The sequence below is a fragment of the Etheostoma cragini genome, chromosome 21, assembly GCF_013103735.1.
Source record: "Etheostoma cragini isolate CJK2018 chromosome 21, CSU_Ecrag_1.0, whole genome shotgun sequence".
NCBI lineage: Eukaryota > Metazoa > Chordata > Actinopteri > Perciformes > Percidae > Etheostoma > Etheostoma cragini.
In genome coordinates this window covers 19,665,536-19,679,767 of record NC_048427.1, presented here as the reverse complement: position 1 = coordinate 19,679,767, position 14,232 = coordinate 19,665,536, and the positions used below count along the sequence as shown (strand labels likewise).

At 43.3% G+C, this 14,232-nt stretch overlaps 1 protein-coding gene across 5 annotated transcripts in view; it reads left to right on the top strand.

Moving 5' to 3' along the window:
* Positions 1-14,232, top strand: part of cacna1g (calcium channel, voltage-dependent, T type, alpha 1G subunit) — a 303,353-nt gene that overhangs the window by 260,333 nt on the left and 28,788 nt on the right. For 4 of the 5 annotated variants that reach the window (XR_004655140.1, XR_004655138.1, XM_034861286.1 and 1 more), the window contains 4 exons: positions 5,803-5,954; positions 9,176-9,285; positions 11,273-11,403; positions 13,373-13,443. Coding sequence is in view for 2 of the 5 variants with exons in the window: in XM_034861286.1 (XP_034717177.1) it covers positions 5,803-5,954; positions 9,176-9,285; positions 11,273-11,403; positions 13,373-13,443 (464 nt within the window). In the remaining 3 variants the exon portion in view is untranslated. The remainder of the gene's footprint in view (positions 1-5,802; positions 5,955-9,175; positions 9,286-11,272; positions 11,404-13,372; positions 13,444-14,232) is intronic. The other variant, XR_004655139.1, reaches the window with a different exon arrangement.

Here is a 14,232-nt window from a genome sequence, read left to right as displayed (position 1 = left end):
TTTTCTCTTCTTTATCCATTGTGTGTGTTCTCTATGTATCTGGTTGATCTTTACGCACGGCAGCAGAGCATTCGGGATTTCCAGTTTAATCTTCTTCTTTTTTATTGTTTTTCAGTAACTGTTTTTGGTTGACAATTGTTTGGTTTGTTTTAGACTCGGTGTTTGCTGGATTTCAAATTTGGACACCCAGCCCTTGACATTGACACACATCTGTCCCCGGCAGACACTGAGTCTCATGGTTTACTACTGAGCCATTCAGCACGAAGGACAGGGGCATAAAAGCAGCTGCCGCATCCAACCAAACTAACGCCTCAGACGTGTGAAAACGTCAATGTTTCTCACTTACATTTGACTCATTTCCATCCTAGATCGTTTACCCTTTAAAGTGCATTGCTGCAGCTTTTACAGCCCGTGTCCTGCTCTTTCATACCCAGCCATTCTTTTTTATCATCTGAGATCCAAACTTTTAAGTCCCTACATGTCATCCATTCCCTTCAGCCATAACCATCCACACCCAATCTTCCAATTATCCGTAAATCTTTGATGGAACTACCACACCGCATAGATCTTTCGAATACATTCAGAGGAGATCCAGCAAAGCAGAAACCATTGCACCAATAAATCAAAGTCGTGGCATTGTCTCGTGTTGTTTTAGAGACCCATGGCCAGGCCTCCTTTAACATCGGAGTAGTTGGCACAACATCCCTTTCCAAGTCACGACCCAAATGTTGACACCATCACTTGATCACCGCATTCTGGACAGCTGTAGGTCCACCGTGTTCCAGATCCATTCTCGACACATCCAATTCAACCCAACCTGCGCTCAGCCTCACGGTCACGGTACACCCATAGTGCTGTGCCCTTTCCTACTCATTGGTCCCAAAACCAAGGACCCTTTACTGTGTCTGTATTTCCCAACAAAGACCACCTCGGAAATGTATGGATTATGTTTTTGAGCGTGGCCGCGTCCAAAAGCAACTCCCAGGCTGAATCCCCAGCCCAAACCATCCTCACCCGTAGGTGAGTGGAGAGTAGGTGCCCACGAAGGGGAAGGTGAGTACACTTTCAGGCAAAAAAGAGGAATTAGGCTCTCGGGGTTGTTTTTGGACAGGGAATTCTTTATGTCTTTACAAAGTTTTTCCTTCTTGTCTGTCGGACTGATTTTCAACGGGGGGTTTAGATCTCTTTGCAGTCTGTGGATTAGTAGTAGACGTATAATACCGAATGTCCACATGATCTGCCTGCGTTGCATTCCAGTCAAAGCATTGTCATGAAAGCATTCGTATGATTTCCTACAAAATTAGGGCGACCGCCGGCCAGTCACATGACCACCGTCCACATGACGGAGGTCTTTATAGTTAAATGCAGCAAAAACCCCACATAGTTACGCTGAGGTGGGCACAGAGCACCGTGAGGTTACACCGTTTCAGCAGCCGTTGCAATGGAGTTTAGCCATTGAAGGGTGACTGTCCGGCTGCGGCAACGAGTGTTGTTACCAAAACGACTAATAAAGATTAGAATAGAAATTGTGGTTTGGATTAAAACAGCAGCCGTAGTAGTCCCGGGACACAAACACCTGTTTCCTAGGTGAAAGTCTTGTGTTTTCCTCTTAACTTCTTCCGCGACATGAACTCCACTACTCCAGCACCGATTACAATGGCTGCATATCATCTCCGGCAGCCACGATGATTTGATGCGGTGCGGCGCAGCAATATCCAGTGGACATTCACCATAAAAGTGTCCAAGAAGATAGAGTGCAACGTATTTTTAAAGATTCGTTTTGGCCCAACACAGACAGCCTTGCTTGTTTTTGAGTGTCACCTGTGAAAGACGACATGTATTCTTGTGTGTCAAAAACACAACATACCTTTGTTATAGAGTCTAGAAATGAAGTTATTTGACATAATGAGATACCCCCCCCCCCCCCCCCCCCCCCCCCCCCCCCCCCCCCCCATGAAATGATTGTCCTGGATGGGTGTCAATGAGGATGGAAATGTAGAGAGCAGGTCTCTGGCAGGTCTCTTTAAAGAGAGGTTTGCAGTGTGTGTGCCTCTGCACCCATCCTCCTTCCTGTCAGAGAGACGGAGAGAGGAGACCACCACATCAGTGAAGGAGGGCAGTGAAAAGACAAGGAGCAAAAGTGGGAGCTGAATACGTTTCCACTCCACTGGATATGATTCCAAAATTTAAAAAAAGTCCCAATGCCAGTGTGACTCAAACAGGGAGCAGCATCACCTCCATTCCTCATTAAAGCAACTCTACTCTTTTCATGGAAGTGAGAACAGGAGAACTGGGGCAGCAGTGTGAGTTGGCCTCCTAAACTTTCACCTTTTCCTCCCTCACTTCATTCCCTTTCCTCTCCTTTACAGAATATTTGAGCTTTAGCCGGTTTCTCTCCTTCCCCTTCTTCTCCCTTAGTCCCTCATGTCTTGTTCGGTCTTGCCCTCTTCGCCCCATCCATAATAATAAGGGCAATGCTTACTTATTTCCTCAAATTACTTTTTTTTCTTTAAGGGAGAAAGTGAACCACTCTAGCACAGTCACCTCAGCTTTACCATACTATACTCTGTTCTTTATCTTGGCTTTGTATTTCAATGCATGGAGCTGTAGATGGGACAGCAGATAGGCCATGCTAGGAGAGGAAAAAGTTGTATAAAACAACAGATATAGATGAATGAGGGCTAAGAGAGTAGGAGGTGAAACAAAGGGACTGCTGTTGTCTGCGAGTATGGCTCGCCGTGCACCTGCAAACAGTAAGTAGAGCGTCGTAAAAATAATGTTTGCTCATCCAGCAGATGATGGACGATCTCGTAAGTAGGAACTCCCAGTGAATGAAGAAAGTTGGTTTATTAAGGGCTATACCTAACTGTCCCCATTCAAACACATACCCAAGATACTATGAGCGTGCTTTGTCCCTGTCTTTTTATGGCCCACATGGTGAAACGTCTACAAATGTATAGCCTCATTTGTTAAAAAAAATGAGGAAGTGTTGCTACAGAGACAGTTCCAGGACCTTAGTTGTTAGAAGAGCAAGCAGGTGACTGAGTATGTCATCCTGCTTTAGTGCATCCATTTAAAAAGCCACACCAAGCACAGGATTTGTCACTCTCTGGCACGCACATCTCCGTAGGAGTTTGGGAGCAGTCCAACTCCAACACCAGCTGCCCTGTGGCTCAGCCGCCGCCACCAGCAGTCAGGTTCATCTCCCCTGTTGTCAATATCAATCATTTCCAGCAGGCGCAAAATTAGCTTTCAGCCAAAATGACCCACATGTTCTATGACCAAACAGAATAACTAACTTGAAGCTCAGCAGCAGTGCAAACCTCTGCCAAACATCAACAACCCTCCAACATGCAATGCTCATTCAGTCATTTGTTTCTGACAGGTCTGAATTCTTAATATTCACCTGTTTCTACTCTGCTTCTCTTATTCGCCCCCATGAGGAATTCTAAGTAATCAAAAAAACACTGCCAGCGCATCCACATGATACAAGCCTTCTGCTGTGGCGCATGTCCCACATGAACCATCTAAGAAGCCGTCTTTGGAAGCTTGTTGGAAAAGGGCAGCTACTTAAAAAAAAAATACCTGGCAGGTAAATGGATGAATCATCTGTCCGCCATTGTTGTTTTGAATAAACGGCTGTCCCAAACCTAACCTAGACCACAGCCCTAGCTGCCAGTAGCTCATCACAGGACGCTGATTGGTGCGGTAGGCTGGTAGTTCAGACACAAACGCATTAGGCTGGTGCCTGACAAGATGGATGTCCGTGTGATATCGTGGGAATCCAGCTGGCGTGCAAGGTAGTGCAGGTTGGGGAGCTTGTGAGAAACAGACATCAGCCGCGATGCCGAATGAGGCCAGGGGAATAAATTCTATATAAGTGGGGCAATGGCCCCATCCCTACTTCCCACCCCCTACTTTTGGAACTCTAGCTCAGACCACACCCTTACATGCTTTTTGGATGTGTGCATGAACACATCATAGTTTTTTAATGAATAAATGTGCAATAAATAGCAAGTGCAGGTCTAGTCAAGGAGACATCATGGTGACTGATAAGCAGAGAGAGGGAATCCATTGTTTGTAGGTTGCAGGCTTTTTTCTTTTTTATGAAAATAATTAACCTTGAGCATGCGTCTACAGGGCAGCTGATATTGGTGAGGGACTGGGAGTGCCAGTATCACAAAACTATATGTTGGTGAAATACTACACCAGACTTTTTGGATCCATTGGCAGTGCACCAGATAGGGCTTCATTTAAGAGATGAACTGCAATCCCAAAAGCTGCTGATAACATCAGGGATGGATGGGTATTCTGTTAATGGACTCTGCTGGCTCAGTTCTCCTGTCTTATTCCCTGATCTATGAGGGGGGTGGGGGGTTGTTCTCAGGCACGATAGGGTAACCACTAGACACACACCATGAATTGCACACACACATACACACTTGTGGGAATCGTTCCAGCACAGCTGGAGCCGCAGCAGCACACCTGGGCTAATTGGGCAGAGAGGGAGAGCTCGCAACACCCAAGGGACATTGGGACATTGATACGCACACGCATGTGTGTGTGTGTGTGTGTTTCGATCCATTTTCCTGTCTGACCTACAGCCCCACTTCACTGATGGCGTGATAAGGTGAGAGATATTAGTGCAAGCTTCCTCTCTCCTCTCTCTTCCCCACCCTAACTCCCAGCCCATCCATCAATCCATCCGTCCTCTCTGGATGGAGGAAAGAGGTGAGGTGCAAAGTGATGGATGAGTGTGGAAGAACTTTTCTCCCACCTTATGTTCTTTCGCAGAGAGGAGGAAAAGGGGAGGCAGAGTGAAATCAAAAAGACAGAGGGAGAGAAATATCCTGACAGCAGCCTCCTCCCATGCACCAGTGGTGGAATGTAACTAAGTACACTCAAGTACTGTACTTAAGTACAAATTTGACGTACTTATACTTTACTTGAGTCTAATCTTTTCATGCCACTTTGTACTTCTACTCCGCTACATTCCAGAGAGATGTATTGTACTTTTTACTCCACAACATTAATCTGTTTAAAATTGTTACTTTACCCATTAGGATGTTGCACACACATAAATACATGTAGTTTATAAAAGATCGTGTTAAATTGTAAATTAAATTACCCAACAATTTAAGATCTTACAAGTCCGGGAGAAATGATTAGCCAATCAAACACTTAATTTATTGACAGAACTGTTTCCTATCTGCACTGAGTACTTTTACTTTTAATACGTTCAGTACATTTTAGTAATGCAGGAGTTTAACTTGTAACAGAGTAGTTTTACATGGTGGTATTAGTACTTTTACGAGTAAAGGATCTGAATACTTCTTCCACCACTGCCATGCACACACACACACACGTACACACATGCACAAAGCAGTTCATCTCAGATCAAACTCCCTCCAGGCAGAGTTAATACTATTAATATTGTTGATTGGAGGAGAGGAGATCTGATTTGATGAGTCGTGACTGCAGACCACACGAGGGCTCGGCTGGACTCTCTCTTTCTCTCTGTCCATGATCTCATCTGCTTTGCCCTTTTTAATCTCTTCACATCTCTCTTTATATATCTCTTATCCTTAATGCGGGTCGACCATCTTGAGTGACCGGATGCCGTTCCCTAACCACTTCTTTTTTCTTTTAAAGCAGCTAAGGAGGTTCCGTTCCTCCACAGAGCAGGTCTACTGTACAGTGTCCCGGTGTATTACCTCCTATCTCACTTTTTGAACGCCACTTCCCCCCCACCCCTCCTCCCTACACCCCATCCCACCCCCACTTCTTCCCCCCTTCCAACAGAAGCTCAGAGTAAGCCCTACTACTCGGATTACTCCCCCACTCGCCTGCTCATCCACAAGATGTGCACCAGCCGCTACCTGGACCTGTGCATCACCATCATCATCGGGCTCAACGTCATCACCATGTCCATGGAGCACTACCAGCAGCCGCAGGTCTGACCTTCAAATGTTCACGCCTGCCCTTTATCAATTCTAATTGTCACTCATGTGCAATCACATATGTGGTGGCAGTAGCTCAGTCCAGACTTGAGTTGTGTTGGGAACCGGGGGGGTCACTGGTTTAAGTCCCTTTGGCCACTGCCTAAGTGTTGTTGAGCAAGGCACCAAACACCCCCCAACTGCTCATCATTCAGCATGAAAAAGCATTAAAAAAGAACTAATTGACCACGATTAGTCAACTAATCAACTAAGAGGGGCCAGCCGTGGCGTCAGTCCTCCACCCACTGATTCTGTCCGGTGTCTGAGTGTAACCAGGCCTGCACGATTTGGGGAAAAATATGATTCACTTAGAGTTGATATCACGATTCTCTGCCACAATGTTTTTCTCACGAAGTGTAATGTTTATCGCACACCTGAACTATGACAAAACAAAACAAATTGCCAGTGCCAAACATAGATTCATTTTTGGCATTTATAGCACATTACTCATCACCACAAGCCTGTAAACGTAGAGGCGTCAATGAAGGGAAGGGAGAGCATCGCAGCGCTTTAACGCCTACTTTATACAGTCTCTGTTTATAACTCACAGAAGAAACTAGTAGCGTTTGTGATGCAGTTGGCTAATTAAAAATAAAATAAAAAATCAAAGTTGCCACAAATTAAATTCAGGTAAAAATGCTAAATTCTGGCAAATGTTTTACCTTATTTTGGCATACAAATGACCAGGTTAAAGAAACTACAGAATATTGGATTTCTGAAAATTATCAGTATCTGCATTGGTCCTTAAAATGGTTTGGATCTTCCTGGAAATCCAGGTTTATGGCTTCCCGGGACTTCAGATGGTGTCATATGTTCAACCTGTGCCAATAATCATAAAACATGAACGTTTCAGAACACCAATGCTAGTTATTTAAACAAGGGTGTGAAAAGGATCACCAGAAAAAATAAATAAAAATAGAATAAGAATTGTAAAAGTCTGATAAGAAAGGCAAAATTACTATTTAAGGGAGGAAAAAACTATGAATATAAGATTATTACATTTAATAATCCCTCACAGTCAATAAAAGAGAGACAGACTTATTAAAAAGGTTCAAAATAATGCTTCAAAGTGTATAAATATAAGGTAACCCTAGGGTACCACAAATTCCGCCCATCTGGTACACCCAAAGGTAATGTGTAATACAAATCATATGTATCCTAAGAATCCACACCAAGATCTGCTGTGGATTCTTAGGCTTTACAGCCCACCAGGCAGCTGTTCCAGCTGGGATTTGTCATCCAATCATATTTGAATTTTGTATTTATATCTCTTCAACATATTGTTGGCCACCCACTCCGAGGTAGAAGTCCAAAAAAAAGGTGATAAGCGAAATTGCACAAGAGTTAAAAAGACAAAGAGACGCAGCATAAGTGAGCGAGGAACCAATGAAGAAGATTTGAGAAGAATACACTGGAGGATGTATGAGGCACATAAGGAGGTAGTATGGCATGGTAGATGGGAATGTTAGTAAGGGTGTTAGATATATGAAGTTGATACAGTAAATGGTGGAATTATCCTGGGGAAGAATAGGACTTTTGGTAGAGTAAAAGGTTATTTGAGAACAGAAGGTTGTTGGGTAGATTAGAACAGTGATGGAGTACGTGAGTCCTGGATCTGCTATTCTCTAGACTCATGACTCGACTTGGATTCGGGCCCTGATGCCTTGGACTTAGACTCAAGGATTTATGAAATCGAACTTGTGCATTCATGAAATAGTACTCTCAAGTTTCTGACTGTTTTCATATGTAATGATTGAGAAAGAACTCCAGTCCTGGATTCAGACTCCAGTCCAACTCAATTTGCCCTTTTTTAAACTTGGACTCATGACGTTACTCTGACTCAAACTCAGGTAATGGTGACTCGGACATGTATTCGGACTAGAATACTGGGGGCTCAAGACTTGACTCGGACTTGAATCCAACAACGGTGACTCAAAGCTCAAGTTTATTTATATTGTAACAAATGGTTATGCAGTTAATAAACTGGAATGCCTCTAGGTAAAGCAGAAGGTCTATAGAGGGTTGTGGTGTAGAATAGGTTGTGGGGTAGAATAGATAATTGTGGAGTTAAGAGATGTATCACAAACTGGAATTAGCTGCGAGTCAGTAAATTGCCACCAGTAAGGATTTAGTGAAATCCCCGCTGACCACCAGTTCTTTCCCCAGCTCGCTGCTGAAGGTCAGTTTTTACATGCAGATGGCACTGTGAATTCCCCCAAAGGCAAAAATGGACACTTTAATTTGAATGGCCTTTGCATACAGAATGAGGGAAGAACGAGTGGATGATGATGTGAGTGATCTATTAGTGGAATGGCTAATTCTGGAGAAGAGGACCCTGCAGACTGAAAGTGCAGGACAAAATACATACATAGACAGCAGGAATATTCACCGTAGCAAGCCGTTTAGTGTAAGTGGGTCACATTGAAAATTGTTTTTTCTTTTAAAAACGTGTAAATAACAGCAATGGAAAAACATGTGAGCATTTCATCATCATAGTTTTCAGTGCAGCTTCAGGACATTTCATTAAATGAGCGGCAGTGAAACCCACAGCTTGCTGTTCTAAGATAACAGACCATTTAAATGTTAGGTTAACTGACTTGTTAAAGGTCCCACATTGCAAAAATTTGAAAGTCCATGTCTTTTGTATTATAAAACAGGTCAAGGTGCTATATAAATACTGTGAAAGTATCAAAAGGCTCAATCCACAGAAAAATGCACACAGCCTGTATTCAGACACTGTGTCTTTAAACGAGTTGTCGGAACCTTTGTGGAGTTGTGATGTCCTAACTCTATTATATATAGTTAGAACGCGTCGCCACAGTGCCGTTACAGTCATTCCCGGCTGTGGTGACGGTGCAGAGACTTCGGGAGCTCAGATGTGAAAGACCCAGAAATGTTGACCAATCAAAGCAGACTGGCTTTTTTCAGGAGGGGGGCTTAAAGAGACAGGCGCTTAAACGGAGCCTTTCAGACAGAGGGTTAATATACGTACTGTATATTCAGACAGACAGTATGAGAAAAATAATGTGTTTCTGAACATCAAAGCATTTAAACATGTTCTAGTAAAAAAAAAAAAAAAAAGTATGAACCTTAAAATTTGCATAGAATGGACAAGTATCCGTATAAAAGTACCTTCGTTTTTAAACTTTTAAAATGTCTCTCTCTAACATTCTCAGGAGCTGGACAAGGCATTGACCATCTGTAACTACATCTTCACCCTCATCTTTGTTCTGGAGTCGGTCTTCAAGCTCGTGGCCCTCGGCTTCCGACGCTTCTTCAAGGACAAGTCAGTATTTAACCGCTATTGTTCCCGAAGTGACGTTGTGACCTTTGTCAAACATTTCCGACACCGATCGGACAGGAATCCTGAATAAGCATTTGCCTCGCCGTTTAGCGTTTTGACATTTGAGTGGACGTGACACTGTAACAGAGTGGTGGTTAAAGGTACCGTTTTTTAACCTTGTGTGAGTCATGGGGAAAATCTGAGGCAGCATTCGGAGAGCTTAAATGAGCTTTTGCTAAGGTGCTCCAGTGGACCGCTCCCAGTGAGGCCTGTATGAATACAAACGGCCTCGTAAAACACCCATAAAACACGCTGCCTCAGATGATTTCATAGCTTTGAAATCCCTGGCTTCCCGCTGAAAACCACACAATAATGAACAAACTCAATCACAACAGCACAAATGTATACTACCACACATCACATGTGTGAACACACATGCATGCACGTAAATACACGCACACACACACACACACACACACACACACAAACACACAGCTTAGTGGAGGCGTCATGTTTTTGGGCTCCATGATGTCCATTCTCTTTGCCAGAGTAGACCATTATCCTTTTTGCATTTGGAAGTGGTCCAGTTTGATATTACCTAAACACACAGGAACACACAAACAAGACACTAAGCCAAGTGCCCCATGTCTACTTAAATCTCATTGGGTTTTAACTAGATTTTTCTTGTGTTGATTCACACACTTTGAGTAACTAAATGAGGATGGGGGGGGGGGATAAACTACAGATTAGGGATCTAAATGAGGATGTGGGGGATAAACTACGAATTGGACTCTGAATACTGCCCATGGACGTTGACAAACCTGATTAGTACGACCCCCCACCACTAATCTTCACCGACTTATTTTTTTCCAAACATTTTGTTCAGTGCACATTGATTTTGATGGACGAGGGGCTGGGAAACACTTTAATGTCAAATTACAGTACCTTGTTGACTACGCATCAGTAAGTGGCGTGGTTACGACACAATCCCATTTTTACAAAAGCGTCTGCTCCGGAGCCCTAACGTGAGCTACAAGGTAATGGAGCCTTTAAAACATCGTTGTGTTTCTTTAGAAATAAACAACGGACAAATAGAGTCTTTACACGCTTCAGATGTTAAGTTATTCGCTGTCACAGTGACGTCAAAATGAATGGCGGTCGACGTTATGCTAACGACGGGTGATAATTACGGGTGGCTGCTAGAGGGCACTGCCGCTGCAAGCGTTAATATAACTTGGAATGCAACATGAACAAATAACCTATGGAAGCGTTTTTTGGGGGAGAACAGTCTCTAAAGTGAAATGATACCAGTGCTCTATCTGCCTCATAACACTGAAATAGTCTGCACACTCCCATGCATTCACAAAATTGTCTTTAAATTTGTAGTCAATGTGATAAGTTCCCTGTGTGTGTGTGTGTGTGTGTGTGTGTGTGTCAAACACTAACTCCTGTAACCTCGAAAGGGTGCAGAAAGCTTGTTGTTTGGATTCCTGTCAGTTACATCGCGTTCTAGTGACAAGTTGTCAGTCACAGCGGGAAAAAGTTTCTAAAAACTAGTCACACCACTCCTGCAGCACTTCTCCATTATTCAATTCTTTCTAGTGAAAAAAGACCTTTCACATATACACAATGTCATTTTTTCTATCTAAAACAAACATTTTAGATATCACAATTCTTACTAGGAAGTTGTCCAATTTCAGATATCTGCAATCCAATTGTCACTAGTCATAATCTTATTTTTTCCGACATCCAAAATGGAACAAAATCATTCCAGATGTCCCAAGCCTTGGCATTGATCTCATTTACTTCAACACTTTGGTAGCCCTTCGTGCGTGAAGCGTGTTGAGAATGTCAGGTGCAAAACCATGTAGACTAGTCATGAAATGAACTGATTTTGGCTCTAGTTAGAAGTGTGGGCTTCTGGGAAGTCATTGCAAGTTAGTTGTTTTGAAGTTAAAGAGTGTGTGTGTGTGTGTGTGTGTGTGTGTAGGTGGAACCAGTTGGATCTGGCCATCGTGCTGCTGTCCATCATGGGCATCACTCTGGAGGAGATTGATGGCAACACACTGCCCATAAACCCCACCATCATCCGTATCATGAGGGTGCTGAGGATCGCACGAGGTATGCACCCCCTGCCTTTCCACTTGACCATCCATCCATCCATCCATCACAACCCTTTCCTGACACATGCTCTCACACATGCGTACACACTTTTTCCTTTCTGGTGCTGTACATTTAAGATGCCTTTTAAACCAGCCACATCTCTGGAACACAGCGAACTGACAAACACAGCACTGAGAGGGAGCAGGGAGCTCAAATATAGACAGAGACAGAGACTGAGAAATGGGAGGGGTGAGGAAAGATAGCTAAGGGTGGGCGAGAGTCAAGACACGTTGTGACAGTAAGTGAACTAAGCTGTAAGAAACGGAGACTACGTATGAAGGGAATAAATGAGAGGAGAGAGGAGGAATAAAAGAAGGAGGCAGGGATGATGAACAACCACTGACCTGAAAATAGATCATGAGAAGTTGGAAAAGAGGGGATGAACAGGAGATAGATGAACAGAGGAAAGGTATGTCGGCGGGTGGGAGAGATATACAGTATATTGGGAAGGGAAAGGCAAAACTACCAGTGTGCTTCGGGCTGACTAGTGTCCAGGTAATTACAGACAAGAGAAGGTTGGAGGGGAGGAAACAGGAGGGAGAGGAGAGGAGACAGGCAGCAGGGACGCTCATCTGTTTTGTCTGATTACTGAATGTGTAATAAATGAAGTAGCATGGAAGTCGTACAATAGTTGGCTCACTTTTTATCAGGCATCAACATGTATCTCATGGTCACACTGTGTTGTTACACACTGGCTCCATTGTAATCACATTTTAACTTTCCTCTCCAATATAGATGTACAAATGACATCTTTAAAGTTAGAGTTATAATCTCTGATTTCACAACTCTCGCAATTAGAGTTTGACAACTTTGATTCGACGTGTCTGAATTGTTAGTGTATATTTTTTTCACTGCTATTTAGCTCTTTGATATCCGGTCTGAAACCTGACAACCTTAGGAGATGCCACAGAACTACAGTAATAAGACAGTGTTGGAGATGTCAATCAAGCCCAGTTTTTGACACTACCAGCGTGGTTAGGAAACGTCTTACTGAGGAATGCACAGACGTGTGCATTTGGGGAAACAAAACAACCGCTCCAAAAGCGCATTGCCCAACATGGAAGAGCCAACTCCTCAGGTCAGGACCATAGACTGTTAGCATTAATGGACAGAGCATGTGTGACGTCACCCATTGGTTTGGGATGATCGATCTGCTATGAGTCGTCGAGTTTGCCGTTAGGGGCGCAGCCGTCCTGGTTGCGGATTTTACAATTTTAGATGAGAGGGAAGGGTGAGGGAATACTGAGGTAATAAATCAAGTGAGAAGTGGGTAATTTTCTCAAAGACTTCTACCGAAAACAACCTCCTTTTGCAACCGCATGTGTCGCCCCCTCCAGGAATTCAGATAGAATGCAGGTTGAAGGTTGAATCCAGCCCCTGCGCTTCTTTCTCCATTGTTGAAGAGTGTATCTAAATCATAGGCCATACGCGCTCTAGTAACAAAGGTAGTAAGACAACGAATTAAAACAAAAATGTAGTGACGTTCATGGCAGCTTCTGGCCCCCTTATGTGAAAACGGCAGGAAGACACTCGCACTGTTGAGTCTGCCTGTTCAAGTCAGTCCAGTATCAGCACAAAGACTTATGGGATCATGCAAGGACCAGAAGATTTATACATAATAGTTAAGCATATGCATACATTTACCATGTATATGCATACATTTTAGGGAATGTGCTTGTTCGCTTTTAGACAAGACACAGGAAAGATTGTTAGCACTCTCATGTGTGTATTGTAATTTTAAGGGTAACACCAATAGGAAATCTCGGACTACACTTACAGGAAGGAATTAGTCCGTAAGTAAGGAACATGTTACATCTTTCAATTTCACAGAAGGCGTGATGGCACAAGTCCCTGTTCTCTTATGTAAGACTGAACAAATCTTAATACTGGTAAGTCAATTTTTCATTTTCTGTGTGTGTGTCCACAGTTTTAAAGCTCTTGAAGATGGCGGTGGGGATGAGAGCTTTGCTGGACACCGTTATGCAAGCCCTGCCTCAGGTACACACTCAACTCTGTTAAAAAACATCAGCCAAAGCCATAGAATTCTCTTTTCCTTCATCCACATTGTTTATCCTAACACGTCCCACAGAAGCTGTCGTTAAAACTTCATCCCAGAAGCATTTCTTTTTGGTACAAAGTCTTCTGTTTTAGGGCGTTGTTTCCCATGAGCTTTTTGCCAACTCCAGAGACTCTAATTTGCATAACCACCTCCTGCAGAGATGGGGAAGTGAATGTAGCTTCAGGATTTGTTTTTGAACAACGGTGGGTGGATTTGAGAGTGGTGAAGTTGGTAAATTAGAACAAGTTCTGTGTTCGGATTGAGAGAGAAAATAGCGCTCAGTCCTATGTTCGCAGCATTCTTTGATTCTACTTCTGTCTGTCATTCAAAGAGAAAGTGAGTGTTTTTCCAGCCTAATTCCTCTCAGAACTTGTCAGAAGGGTTTATGATTAATAAATCTGATAATAGCGGGTGGTGGTAGTGTGAGCAGGCTGCCACATGTTGATTAGCATTAACAGTAGCAGCAGTAACAAACCTAAACCCACCTCTGTATCAAAGCCCCTCTCTATATTTTACTCAGATTGGGCTTATTTTACTCTTTTATGTCAGTCACTCATTGATGGCATTCATGCTTTCAGTTTACAGTGATGATGGTGAAAGATTTACCACCTGACAATTTTAGTCATTTTTGAAACAACAGGTCCTTGATTTCAGACATACAGTGGGTACGGAAAGTATTCAGACCCCTTTAAATTTTTCACTCTTTGTTTCATTGCAGCCTTTTTCCA